At 45.2% G+C, this 14,021-nt stretch overlaps 1 protein-coding gene across 12 annotated transcripts in view; it reads right to left on the reverse strand.

Moving 5' to 3' along the window:
• The window catches only part of LOC135248245 (trinucleotide repeat-containing gene 6A protein-like), a 101,419-nt gene that overhangs the window by 6,098 nt on the left and 81,300 nt on the right, over nucleotides 1-14,021 (reverse strand). For 9 of the 12 annotated variants that reach the window (XM_064322629.1, XM_064322627.1, XM_064322631.1 and 6 more), the window contains 14 exons: nucleotides 11,017-13,764; nucleotides 8,639-8,845; nucleotides 5,767-5,939; nucleotides 5,467-5,544; nucleotides 5,265-5,313; nucleotides 5,021-5,163; nucleotides 4,256-4,426; nucleotides 4,001-4,135; nucleotides 3,770-3,889; nucleotides 3,535-3,609; nucleotides 2,649-3,090; nucleotides 1,965-2,102; nucleotides 1,040-1,201; nucleotides 257-397 (listed from right to left, as the gene is read on the reverse strand). In XM_064322629.1, coding sequence (XP_064178699.1) covers nucleotides 257-397; nucleotides 1,040-1,201; nucleotides 1,965-2,102; nucleotides 2,649-3,090; nucleotides 3,535-3,609; nucleotides 3,770-3,889; nucleotides 4,001-4,135; nucleotides 4,256-4,426; nucleotides 5,021-5,163; nucleotides 5,265-5,313; nucleotides 5,467-5,544; nucleotides 5,767-5,939; nucleotides 8,639-8,845; nucleotides 11,017-13,764 — 4,782 coding nt within the window. The remainder of the gene's footprint in view (nucleotides 1-256; nucleotides 398-1,039; nucleotides 1,202-1,964; nucleotides 2,103-2,648; nucleotides 3,091-3,534; nucleotides 3,610-3,769; nucleotides 3,890-4,000; nucleotides 4,136-4,255; nucleotides 4,427-5,020; nucleotides 5,164-5,264; nucleotides 5,314-5,466; nucleotides 5,545-5,766; nucleotides 5,940-8,638; nucleotides 8,846-11,016; nucleotides 13,765-14,021) is intronic. The other 3 variants (XM_064322638.1, XM_064322639.1, XM_064322632.1) reach the window with 3 other exon arrangements.

A 14,021-nucleotide genomic window follows, 5' to 3' on the forward strand; every position in this document is an offset into this window, starting at 1 on the left:
TGGATGATCAAAAAACAGGAGGATAAATCCAATGTGCACCAAGTGCAAAATCACATCTTATTATCAAAAATACTTTTTTTTTTTTTACTGCAGTAAGCTACTAAGTGGGAATGAGCTCTGTAGCAGCAACTGTATTCTTAAAACTATTCCAGCATTTAAAATGCATACGGGAATAAGATACTTAACCTCAAATTAAAGGGCCTTGTTGAGAAATTATTGTTATTCTCGTCAGAGAGAATGCGAGTATGTCACCTACCATTGTTCCTGTCCCTGAGGTGGTCAACATCCCGGACAGTATTAATGGAGAGATTATTAATCACACTGCCAGGAGTGACATAAGGGTCAGTTTCAGGGTCAATGTTTGGATATCCTTTCCAAGGCTCACCAGGGCGAAATTCTGAAGTGAAACAAAATGTTCAACAAAGCGTTACTTTCTAGATGACACATTTGCGTTTCTCACAAAATCTTTAAAATTGAACAGCACTAAAGCTCGTCTCCTTCCAGGAACTGCAGTTTCATCCATTTCTCTGAGGGTGCACGAAAGCACCTGGGCTGTACTGGTATTGGCTGATAAACTTTCCTGCGTCGGCCCCGATGCCAATTATGGACGCTACGAACGAGACGAAAGGCGCGCATTTGACGCGCCTGCTGTGAAGTGAAAACGTCCCGCTCAAAAGCAACGGAATCATAATTATCTAAACTTTAGCATTTCCACCAGCCAAGCTCACAAGCAAAGGTATAGAGAAACTTCTGAGTTCTAAACTCATGCTATCTGCTTCAAATATTAAGCAAGTCCAAATATTTGGTTATGCAAATAACATTTGTTCCTTTTTTTTCTAAATATGCAGTTTGCATTTGTTCTTTAATGTAAAGAAAAGAGGGATCAGCATTGGTCAATATGGACAGACAGCCACAGCTTATTCAGATTGTCCCAGTATTTCCCATATTTCCCATACATTTACCCAACAAGTCGCCCGTGTCAGCAGTGATACAGTGAGGAGCTTTTAAGCACAATGATAAAAGCAGAAGAACTGCCCACCTGGAGGCCAGTTGACATTGCTGGAGCCATGTGGCGATTTGGCACGGTTGGGCCAGCCGTCCCCCACAGACCCAGGAGGGCTGACAGGGGAGTTACTGGTATTCATGAAGTCATACGGACCAAAGGGGGAATCTTCAAGCCTCAGTCCAGAGGAGATAGCACCTGTTCAGCAAAAGGGCATTTCATCATCCTCTTAGTATTTCAAACACTTTAAACCTTTCCCCCCCCCCACCACACTCTGCATCAGTCCAACTTTCCTTCTTCAGTTCCTGTGTCAGCTCAGTTTCCTTCAATAAGAAACACAGCTCATATTCTTTAAGGGCACCCAAACTTGTGGCTTTATAACAAGAACAATATCCTTACTGAACTGAAACACAATGTCATACATAGCAGAAACAAACAGGCTTGCTTCAAAACCTTTGGAGTCCACATAACACATTTTACATCTCAGCACATAATGATCTGTCAAAACTTCATACAGCTGAATAATAACAGATTGCAACAAAGCAGTGATAAGACCATATTCAATCAATATAGACCACATGAAATTTGGATGATAACCCAGGTTGACATTAACGATGATTAAATAGTTCTTAGGATAGAGGGGATCAAGTGAGAGTATGTCTATCCCCACCTGATACAGACTCCCTGCAGTGATGCTGCAGAGTCCAGGGTGAGATCATTGCCTTACATGGCCTGCATGCTAAATGGTAAAAGGACTGCATTTCTATCAGGCTTTTTTCAGCAACTGCAGCTACAAAAAGCACTTCACAATTAATGTCTCTTGTTCACGCAGCCAATAGCGAAAGGCAGCCATGCAAGGTGCCGAGCAGCTCATCGGGAGCAATTACGGGTTAGGTCTCTTGCTCAAGGACACTTAAACACTTTTTTTTTTTTTTCAGCCACTGCTGGTGGAATTACTTACCAGGTTTGCCGGAGTTTTGTTCAAGTGGTGAGTTAACGGAAATGTCCAAGGCAGTCCATTTCTTCAGCCGGGACTGGGGCTCTTTGTAGCTAATACTGCCAATGTCCAGATTGATTACATTCATGTTTGAATTCAAGCCTGGAGGAGGTGAGAAGGGGAGAAATATTTGGACCGTGAGACAATGTAAAAATATCTATGTGGGGCAGGGAACATCAAGCTTAGCACATTCTGTCCGTGTCAACTTGACCTCAGCTCGCCGACGGGTGGAGGGCCGGACCCATGGAACAGGGCCCAACACCCAGATCAGGTTTATGTTGCCAAGACATCATAAAATGTGAAGGCTGGCCCCAGTTCAGCTTGACAGGCAATAAACAGGACTATCACAATGATATTCTGAACTGCCCGCAGATTGCTACCCGACAAATTATAATCACTTGCTTTGTTACGAGGGGGAGACAAGCTCACTATTGCCGAGCTACATGAAAGAAGCACCACCACACATACCTGCAAAACAACAGTTCCATCATAAAATAAACATTCTCAGGAAAAACAAAATCTTATTTAACAGACTCAAAATGGGAAAGACCAAGACATGACTTCTGAGTAACTTTTTTTGTTTGTTTTTTTTTAGATGGGGAAGGGTTGCAGTGCAGTTATACTGGGAGTAAAAGCAGACTTATTCACCTCTTGCTGACACACAGTTGCTTTCATGGCTGGCAAACGTCCTCCCAGCCCGGGGGTGGATGGGTGAGCCCGGCGCGGCGTGGCCGTTGCTCTGGGGCGGGCTATGGAAGCTATGACTGTGATTACTGCCAGCTGGGGGATAGCCTGACGCGTGCGGCGCAGGAATCATGGGGTGCTTCGCAGCTTGGTGCAACAGAGAGTCGCCATGCCCTACGCTAGGAGGGGGAGCGAACCCACCTAAAGGGAAGTTACTGAATGAACCAGGAGCACTCTGCTCTTTCTGCAGCTCTGGCGCGTTTGGGGGCATGAAGTTCTCCAGGTAGGACTTGAGGCCCGACTGGTGCAGAGACGGCGGCAACGGGGAAGGCTGCGGCTTCATTGCGGAAGGGTCCATGTGGCGAGGGGGCTGCATCATCTGCTGGGAGGAGCCCAGAGGGCGGCCCTGCAGGACACAGGCACTGAGAGTAAGCATGGCGCACAGGCGCTACACAACACCAAACAAGCAGCCTGCTTAAAGGCATACTATGCAGGACTTCTCTCCTTCCAGAACTATCTTCTGTGTTTCTACTTAACCTTTTAAGTGTGACTCCTGAAGTTTTGTTGCGCTTCTTAAAATGAAGTGCCTAGACCTGGACTCAATATAGTCTAAATGTCCAGGCTGCATTTTTACTATATATGCCAGCATCCTGTTTGGATTTTTCCCTGTTTCAGCATGTCTACCTACCCAAACCCTCAGCCCTGGTATTCTACCCTGAAGTGAATTTTCAATCAAATCTGAGGCAACTACTACAGATTTTTGTTTTTAGTTACACATGATATATTCTTTCACAGAGAGAAGTGGGGACAGACACAGGGAATGAGAGACGCAGGAGACTGAAAGTCCCACCTGGTGCTCCTGCTGACGCCCACTGATGGGCATGTTCCTCTGGTTCTGCACTTTCTGCTGCTGCTGGAGGAGGCGCTGTGAGACAAGCAGAGGCAGGAGCTTAACCAGGCTAACATGGACAACCACCAACCTACCACAAACAACAGATCCTTAAGAAAAGACATGCAAACTACCCATCGGTGACATACAGGGGATATGACTTTCCTCAACGGATGTGCAATGGAAAAAGCCGTACCTGCAGCTGGGAGAGCTGGTTTAACTGGGAAATCTGGTTCAGCATGGCAACCTGCTGGGGCCCAAACAGAGGATTCAGGCCGCCGTTATTGGGGGGATACTTCAACAATGATGCGGGAACCTGGGGAGACAGGGGGTGCCCACAGGTTATCAATTACGCCCAGTGAGGAACCCCCTGGCAAGCAGAGCGGCGTTCAGGCGGGGGGCTTCATTAGTGAAAGGTGTGCGCTACCTGAGGGGAGAGCAGCGGTGGAGGCACTTGAGTGCGGAGATTAGGCTGTGACGAGTTCAGAGGTTGTGCTGGAGGCTGCTGGGTGCTCCTGCCTTGTGCTGCTGCATTACTGCTACTGAACATGGGATTAACATTCTGAAAGGAGAGGGTCAGAACCGTTAAACCTGCCAAGAAGGAGCTCAGGATGGAGCTTACCAAACACACGGCACAGGGGGCATGCAGCATGCAACACTTACAAGGGCTGTCAGGACTCACCTGCCTGACCAAATTCAAGTTCTGATGGCTTGCCGCTGGCATGGAGCCAGGGCCTTGATTAGGTAGTGTACTGTTTGAAGGGGGAAGCTTCACGTTTTGATTAGAGGAGTACTGTACATTTTGGGGCTCTTCTGCTACAATGCCATCTTGAACAGACAGGGACAGAGACAGCTGCGGCACGCCAGCCAGCAAGCAAAGAGGGCAGCGAGAGAGACAGCAACGGCCAGAGTGGGTCGAAAGAAACCGGAGGAATAGCCAGGATCGCCACCAGCAGAGAAAGACCAAGACAGGACAGTGGAAAGGAGAGAAGGGCAAGGTTAGACTGATCAGCTCATAACTACTGAGGCTCAAAGCTGCAGCGCCCATGACTCATGAATGTGCCTTTATTTCAGCTGACTGACTCAATTAACATGAAACTATTTTAATTGTTCAAATGCCCAATTAAAGCCTGCTAGCACGGAGGAATTTGTGCACAGTGGTTCGCATGAAATCCCAAGAACCCTGCAGCTTTGAAGAGCTACAGAGAAGAGTAAGAAGAGGACAGTAATTCTCAGGGGCCTACATCTTTGACCAAACGTCATTCCCTGCCCCTTGGGTGGAAAGATTCAACCCAAGATCAGAGTGTGCAATGTTCTGATCTCTGATAAAGCAGATGAAACACATGCATTAATGACTAAAGACTTACCCATTTTTGGGGGTGGGGTTGGGTGTTACAAATAGAGGACAGAAGTGCACAAACCAATTTACATTAGCTGTACTACTGACCTTATCAAAATAGGGGCTTCGCTCCATGGAAGACTCTTTGGACATCTGATGGCGTGATCCAGGGCTCTTTCCAATCACACCGTTGTATTCTCCCATATTTAGAACAGGTTTGTCTACCTCCATGCGCTTATCCGCCAACATCCCTGCAAAGAGCGCCACCCCAGCTGTCAGCAAATCGAGCACAAGGAAGTACCTTTTCTAAAGCTACCATTATAACAGATAGAAGTTACAATAAAAAACTCACCGCCAGACATTTCCATCTTACTGTTCTTCATAGTTTCTTCAGATTCCCTCTGTAAGAGACGCATTATTTTAAACAATTAGCATATTCCCAACATGATCTTTCAATTGGTTTAATTTTAGCTAACAAAAGTAGGCTTCCAAAAAGAAGCCACAGAAATGTAAATAAGCCCTGAATGACCACACAAATACAAAAAGATGTTTACCGTGAAATTCATGTTGTTGAACTGCTTCACAAACTGATTCATCCATGCATCATCTTGCTTGTTGCCTCCTTTATTGACCTAGAAGGAATAGAAGAATACACAAAATCACAAAGAGAGATCTGCTTTGTGTCTTTTAGGAGCACCACTGGTAGCTTGTGTGCACAAAAAAACTGTCCACAATAAAAGGCCATTGTGGCCTTTGTAAAGGATTGTGATAAACAATAATGATTTGACTGTTTTCTAGTGCGCTTCCACTCCATTGAAATGACATGTCACAGCAGAGACCCTTTCCTTCCCCACCTTTGGAGGCATCTTCTTCATATAGGACCAGTTCCCGGGCTGGTTCATCTCCTGAGATGGGGTATTGTTCCACATCCCGATTTCCACCTCCTCCTCTTCCTCCCAGTTTTGATGGCGTGTTCCCGACATGGACGTCTCCTCACCACACCAGTTCTCTTGCATAGGTTTGGGTCCTGTTACCCAAAAATAAGATAAAATGCATGCTTATTAAAGTCATCCCAGGGACACATTCATCCAAAAACCCCCCGTCCTAGAGATAAGGAATCAGTAAGTGCAGGGGCTGTCACTTTTTCCAAAAACTGAGTTGGAACTAAATCTCATAAGAGAAATTAGTTTGAAATTCCGACAATAAAAATTTCAATAAACCATGGCCCAAATGTATCATTATAGCCCAGTTTTAATGTCCCATTAAATCTGTAGCTAAATAGCTGAAACATGCCAGACTATAACTAAGAAATAATGACAACAGTATATTTAAGTTTTATTAAACAAAATAAAACCAGGAAGATCATACCAATGCCAATGATGCCATTCACAGCAATAAAATGACTTGGATCAATGGTTACTCAAACGAAAGAAAAAAATGATAACACGTCCATTAATTCACAATAGTGGAATATCTTAAACTAAGCTTAACTGACCAAGCTCCTTCGGAGAGGAAAAAAGTGTCAGCCTTTGCAGGGTTATGCTGCTTGCATACCTTACAAACAACTTTCTCCTTGATTATTATGTTGTCTCAAATGGCTGAGAACCCATAATACTTCCGAATGGCACCTCAGACGTGCGGTGGAGTTACAATTTGTCTTGGCTACTCCTACAGGCTACACGGAAAGCATAACCCAGACATGACCTTTATTTTGAGGCTACCCAACAGCCTGTCCTCCAGACAAAACAATAACATAGCTTTGTTGTTTACCCACATGAGTGCAGAGTGCAGCTGGGCTCCTTATTTTGCCTAAGCAGCTGGATTACAAGTTCAAACCCTGAATTACATTAGGGGTGTGCGATGTGACAATCGAAGATTGTGAAATTTTATGTTCTCCATGATCTGCCTTTACAGAGAAATCGGAAGTATTGTGCTTAAGAGCTACTGTACATTCTATTGCAACAGTTGCGCTGACAACGCTGCTTCCATACTTTACTAGCCCGTCCCACCCCATCTCTAACAAAGATACACCAATAAACCAATAGCATTATACATAGTATGTGGCACCTTTAAAAATGCAAACCTGGAGTGGATACCTGTTTACTTGAGTTGCATTATTTTCTAATTCCCCTCAAACAGGACGTGGCATAGCTGATGCCGATGGTGAGTTTAGTTTGCAAAAAAAGTTCCAGTTCAATAATACAGAACCGGTTTGGATTTGGCAAGTCCAAATATCTTCCAACTTGTGTCCTGTCATTTAAATGAATGTGCACAAATTTGTACAATGTGTACATATGTGAATACAAAGGCAATTTTCCCTTCTGCACAAATACCTCATACTTTGTATACGAAAACCAAAAATATGTTCCCAATTTCCACGTGTATTTTTTGCAATAAGACACAGTAAAATTGGCTTGTGAAGTGTTGAACCTGCATTTGCCAATCGAGAGATGTGTCTACATTCAGTTATGCAAGTCTGTGAGTTTCTTTATTTTCTTGATTTTGAGACTTTTCTCTGGCAGTTCTTTCGCTCCGATTCACACAAAGATTGCTCCCGATCCACACACAAATAACTGGCTGTCATTTAAATGACAATTTACGAGACAAGTTTAAAGATATTTGTTTGTGGATAGTAAAACACATTTGTGACTTGTCTCTTATTTATGGATCATGGTACATGCGTTTGTCAATAATATTGAGACTAATCTCTCTCCATAGAAGCGGGTCGTTTCAAACTAAATGTTTTTTTTTCTTTTTGAGAATACTGGCACAGTTAAAGGTGTTCAGAAGACTACTTTGGTGATCTGTGTTACAACATATCCAGCTGCAAATATTTCTTGAACACCGCTATTCCACGTCTGTACTTGGAATGTCACAAAGAGATAGAAAAGAAAACTCAAAACGTCAATAATTTTTTTCCCCGACAACCGATGTATGGTCTAGTCAAACTTTAGAGTCCTATTTCATTCTCATTATTTACTTCATTCTTGAATGGAAGCTGCACTTTTTGAAACTGGTTTATTTATTAAAATCCCTGGCTCAGAATTCCTGCCATTTCAGACTTTTTTTTGACTGTTACTACTGTTTTGCAGAATGCACGTTTACATTTTGAAGCAGGTGTCGTTTTTATGAAAATATGTTTGGGAAAAAAAACAAAAAAAACTTGGGCCTGAGTGGACTTTCTTTTCTTTATTCTTTTCTTTCATTTGTATATTAAATACTTAAATGTTATAAGCAGTGTTTGTTTTCTTATAGATCTACATTTTCTAAAAGTAGTACAAATTATGTACTGTAGTTACCAGTTTGGTTGTACAGTTCAGAAACTTGCACAATAGTCTTAAAAGGCAACATGAAAACAATTGTGATTCATATCGTGAATCATGATATCCTAAAAAAATTGTGATACGATATTTTGCCCGTATCACACCCCTCCCCCCACACACGGGGGCGACATAGCTCAGGAGGTAAGACCGATTGTCTGGCAGTCGGAGGGCTGCCGGTTCAAACCCCGCCCTGGGTGTGTCGAAGTGTCCCTGAGCAAGACACCTAACCCCTAACTGCTCTGGCGAATGAGAGGCATCAATTGTAAAGCGCTTTGGATAAAAGTGCTATATAAATGCAGTCCATTGACCATTTACACACACTTACATATTCACAATTTTCCACTATCCAGAGATCTGAACGAGTTTTCAGACAGCCCAGGTTACGTGCTGACCGTAGACTCACCAGGTTTGTGTTGTGCCTGCTGTCCCACGGTGGGGCCGCCCCAGCTGCCAGCATTGGCATTCTGCCTCCCAGGCTCTTCCCAGCTTGCCCCCGCGTCTACAGGTTTGCCCCAGGCTGATGTGCCGTTGTCCACAGAGACAGGGGGCCCCGCAGGCTCACCCCATGAGGACTCAGATTTCTGTGTGGCTCCATATGGCTCTCCCCACCCTGCAGACAAGAGGAACACAGCTCAGAGCTCGTAGGATACACCTACTGTTCATTTTAACATATTTTGTACTCTCCCCACTGCTTATGTTATGCAGGGCACACATCCTACGGAAGTTTTAAGCACCTATTGTAAAGGCTTGGATTCTTATGCAACTGGAAGGATAGATACACTTTAGGAAAACCAGGGCTGAAACATGGTTTTGAAGTGTTGTCAGGAATATCAGGGCTCAAATTACATGCCATCATCCAGCCACTGGCATGGATGCACTGGATTTTGGCCTTAATCACCTTTAATAAAATAATTACTGTTTGGTCCCTGTCCTTAGGCTAGCTTATGTTAATGTAGCCACAAAGGTGGTGGAAGATTTAAAATTACAATGAGTAGCAACAGCAGGCCTAGAAAAACATTAAGCGTGGACCTGGGCTAGGGAACAAAGAAGAATGATCAAACTGCACATAGCAAAGTCTGTGTTACGTGAAATTCACATGGTGCTAGAAGCTCAGAAAATTAAGACAACTAATCTGATTTACTACCTTGCCCCACTGACTACAATCACCCCACTGTGCAGCGTACATTCTTCAAAATGACAGGAAACGCTCAGCTGCCATTTCATATAGCCTATAAATAAACAGATCCATGAAAATATGGAGTCATTTGGGTTCTCAGAAATGAAGAATCATAACAAATCAAGTGCAGAGCATTAACGTAATACAATTTATTGCACAGGCCAAACAGAAATTTTCTTCAAGCATTTCAAATGCTTAATGATACAAAAATCCAATGTTCACTCAAGACAGCTGGATATTTACAGAAGTAATTCCACTTTGGACTTTAGCCGACAACTTCCAAATTACAAGCCCAGTTCCCTAAGGAGTATGCGCCACACTGGTAGTTGAATCTGGAATTCTCTACTTCTGGATGCACATGAAAAGCACTACGACAACCTGAGGGCTGAGGCATGCATGTAATCGACACAACTGACAAATCCCTACCACTAAATGGACATACTTCTTACTGGGCGATACAATTATAATTATTAGAATTGTTGACAATTAAGTAGACACAAAAGTGCTCTCTCTATCTCCCAGCACTGAGGAACAAATGACCATCTGGCAGTGGCTGCAGTATTGGTATTACAGTGAACCTGGATAAGGTCACAGTCCTTAGCCATACATGCATGCTTGTGTAAGGTTTGTTTACTCGTACGCTCTGCTGAAATTTCAACCCAACTTTTGCTCATAGAAGTTTTTCACTTTCATGCTCCAACTCATGCTCTGAATTCTTATTTTAAAAATAGCCCTGTTCCTCTGTATTCTGCTGCTCATGTTCCCACCATATGACTGCACCATCAGCTGGGATGAAACTCAAGTCCATCTTTCCCTGTGCTGTTTGGCTGGAACCAATTTCTATGCAAGCACTGTCTTTTCTAGAAACTGCATTTATAGACTGGGTACACCCCTCTACGCTGCAAGCTAAAACTATTAAAAAACTACAGCTACCGTTTAGGGTAAAGAACGGGGTATAAACTATCAGTGGAACACCGATTTGTCCTTGAATTTTCTAAAGTAATCTTTTTTATTTATTTTTACATAAAGTCTTTTTTTTTTTGTTTTACAGCAGCAGATCCGCTTAAATGCATAACAGAGCATTTTCTCCGGGGTAGGCTAGCCCACATAACAATGCCGTTTCATAATATGAAAGCTTGTTGCGAGTCATTACCAGGCTCTAGCCTTTCTACTGCCCCTTGGTCCGATTGCGGAATGGGGTGGGTTAAGGGTAACACGTAGGCTATACATGCTTTCAACCCAAACTATGCTGATTACTTTTGAAAGACGCAAAACAAAATATTAAAATAAATATTTTCCAAAGATTTTCCCTGATTACATTTTTTCCCCTCAATGTTCAAGAATCTCCTGGCAAGTACTCATTTACTTCAGTAAACGGTTCCACCCCTAGTATAAAGACTGTAAAATAACTTTTCATTCATTGCCAAGGTTCCAAAGACTGGCTCCAAATATTCTATTTAGCACATTTTTTTCATTCCATCTATAAGTATGCACCATATTTTGGATTCAAAACAGCATATACAGCCATAGGGTGACTAGTTTGCATCCATATAGGACAGTGTGAAAAGCACAGAGAATAGACATTTCTCCAGAGGAGCACTTACCCAAGTTACAAGTCTTGTCCTTGCTGGGCCCTGCATTTGGGGGTAGGACAGGCTGAGGTGGGTGTGGCTGTGGCTGTGGCTGCTGCGGCTGCTGCTGAGGAGCCATTGGTGCTTCCTGCTCACCCCCGCTGTTCTTGTTCCACATGTTTACATTGTTGTACCTGTACTTGCAGGGGTCTCCCCAAGCTGAGGTACCATCATCGATCTCCATTTTGCGCCTGACAGATTCAGGTGAGGGTTCTTCCCAGCCTGTAGATTCCTCCTCTTTTAGGGTAGATGGCATTGGGCCCCCCAGCCAGCCAGAAGATTTGTTAGGACCAGGGGCCCCTGGCTGCGAACTAGCGACTCCCCATGAGGACGGCCCTGTGGGGGCATCCTGTGGCTTGCCCCAGTCTGGGGCATCGCAGGGTTTAGTGGAGTCACCCCATCCTGAACTACAGTGAGTGGGCTTTGGAGGCTCTCCCCAGCCTTGGCTCTGATTGCTGGTTTTAGTAGGTTCTCCCCAGCCTTGCTTGTGATTTGTCTTGGTAGGTTCACCCCAGCCAGTTGGGCCACCGCTGTTGGGAGTGTTGCTCCCTCCACTACCGCACCAGGTGTTGCCTGTGCCGCACCTGCCTTGCTCACTCCAGCCAGACCCCGAGCGGTCACTGTCACTGTCACAACCTGCGGATCCTGGCTTTGGGGGATTGCCCCAGTGGTTTCCTTGCGGGGGGTCTGCTCCCCACCCCTCGCCGCCAGATGGAGCACCCCAGCTCTGGTTGGACTTCTGTCCTTCCGTCCATCCCTGTTTGACCTTTTGTGCATCGTTCCAAGTAGAAGCTTTCTCATCCTTGACGCTTCCCCAAGACTGATTGCTCTTCCCTACTGCTGTGGTAGCAGCATTGTCCTCCCAACCTCCATCACCACTGGGGCCTTTGGCTTCTCCCCACCCAGGGTCAGGCTTTGGATCTGCCCACCCAGATACTGATGAGGAATCTTTGCCGTTGGTGCCAGGCCCATCGCCCCACCCTCCTGAGTTAGGTGCCTGGGAGGTTGAGCTGCCCCAGGTGTCTGTCCCATTGTCACCCTTTTTCTCAGAGTTAGAGGCGGGCATAATGTCCCAAGTTGTGTTCTGCCGGACAGGGGTCTGACCCCAACCAGTGTTGGAAAGGACTCGGGGGTCCAGGTCAGGCCTGGTGAGGACGGTCTGCACCAGGCCCTGGGTGTTCGGCTTCCTGCGGTTGCTAGTGCGCTGTCCATCTCTGTCCCCACGGCTGCTCTCGCTGCTACCCTCACTGCCGGTGGATTTGGCCCACGTGACGCCCTGATTGTTTATTTGGGACACCTGCCCGGCTCCCCCTTCACCCAGAGCATCGTCCTCCAGGGACATCCATCCATTTGTTCCCTTCCTGCTCCCGGTTATGCCTTCATTGGAATGCTGATTGTTGCTAGGCAGAGTGTTCCATTCCCCATTTGAGATCTTAGTGCCAGTGTTTGAAGAGGAGGAGGAGGAGGATGAAGACGAGGATGACGACGCACTACCCCAAGGGCGAGGGATCCCTGTGGGGCCAACGCCATTCCCTGCTCCCCATGGCAGATTTTGGGAGGCTGTGGGCCCAGAGCCCCACCCTCCACCACGCACCGCCATGCCATTATTATTATTATTCTTAAAAGTAGCGCTTGCAGTTGCTCCATTCACCCCAGACTGCATTAGAGTTGCATTCACAGTGTCGCCAACAGTTTGGCCTTTAGGGACAGAGCATTTGTCTCCAGAGTAATTGGTGTCTTGTGGAGTTCCCCATGCTGCGCCATAAGACCCGCTGTTTATTCCCTCGCTGTTGCCATGCTGAGAAATGGAAGTGCCATTAGAAACTGAAGAGGCCTGGAGCTGAGGCGAGCTCCCAGTACCCACGTGCCAGGCTCGGTGCCCTGTGGGAAGTTCATTCATCTGCATTGAACCAGTAGAGTTTGGTAAACTAGAGGTCATCATGTTAGTAGTGTTATTTGGTCCATTCAATTCAGTGTTAAGGTTTTGAGGTTGCCCGTTTAACGAAACCTTACTTGTACCATTGACTTCAGACTCTGCATTGTTGTCCTGGAGGCTTCCCCAGGGTGTGTGGGTAGAGAGGCCCATCTTAGAGTTAATACTCTGGCTGCTGGGCGTTTGACCTATGGTGCTACGTTGAGTATTGGTGCCGCTGTTCCCATTCCCAACAGGCCCATGTGGATTATGCCCACTGTTTTCCAAAACAGGCCAGGCACCATGGTTGGCATTTGGGTTCAAAGTGCTTGGATTTATACCTCCATTGGTTGAGGAACCTAGGGTGCCCCATGCATTTAATTTACCATGGCTACTTTCGGTTAATTTGCCATTGGGACTCTCCCCAGGGCTTTGACATGTGCTTAGCATCGAGCCATGGGATAAGCCCCAGGGTCCCTTAATACTCCCATTGCCCACATTATTGCTGCCATTTGCAACCATAAAATGAGAACCATGTCCATTTCCTTGTCTATTGCCATTGCTGTCACCGCCAGTGCTCCCAGAAGCCATTATACTAAGGTTTTTCTCAGGCCCAGAGCTTGAGGCAGAGTCAGCATCCATACATTCTGTGGCTAACTCTGGGTCACTACCAGTGATAGAAGGCCAGGCTTCCTTGTCGCAGCCGTCTACAATAACTTTATCCCAAGTGGTGTTTGAATCGCTGCCAGGTGAACCAGAACTCCAATGGGAATTTTCATAATGAGAGCCAAGAGCACTGTGATTTAATTCTGTGGAGGCAAAAAAGAAAAAGAAAAAAAAAGAAAAACATGTTAATTCAGCATTTTGCTCTGTAAAAAATTAAAACAGCAACAGAACAACAATTCCAAGAAGGAAATTAAATAGCTGAGGTCTAACATGTTACATGATATGAAAGCCATTAGAAGTAGCCTTGAGTACAGTGATCCAATATGCAATTGCAACAATCCAAATAACAATCCAAACACTTTCACTTGGTCAGTATTCTATGGCAGAGGAACAGGATACA

This window comes from Anguilla rostrata, chromosome 2, assembly GCF_018555375.3.
Source record: "Anguilla rostrata isolate EN2019 chromosome 2, ASM1855537v3, whole genome shotgun sequence".
Taxonomy (NCBI): Eukaryota; Metazoa; Chordata; class Actinopteri; order Anguilliformes; family Anguillidae; genus Anguilla; species Anguilla rostrata.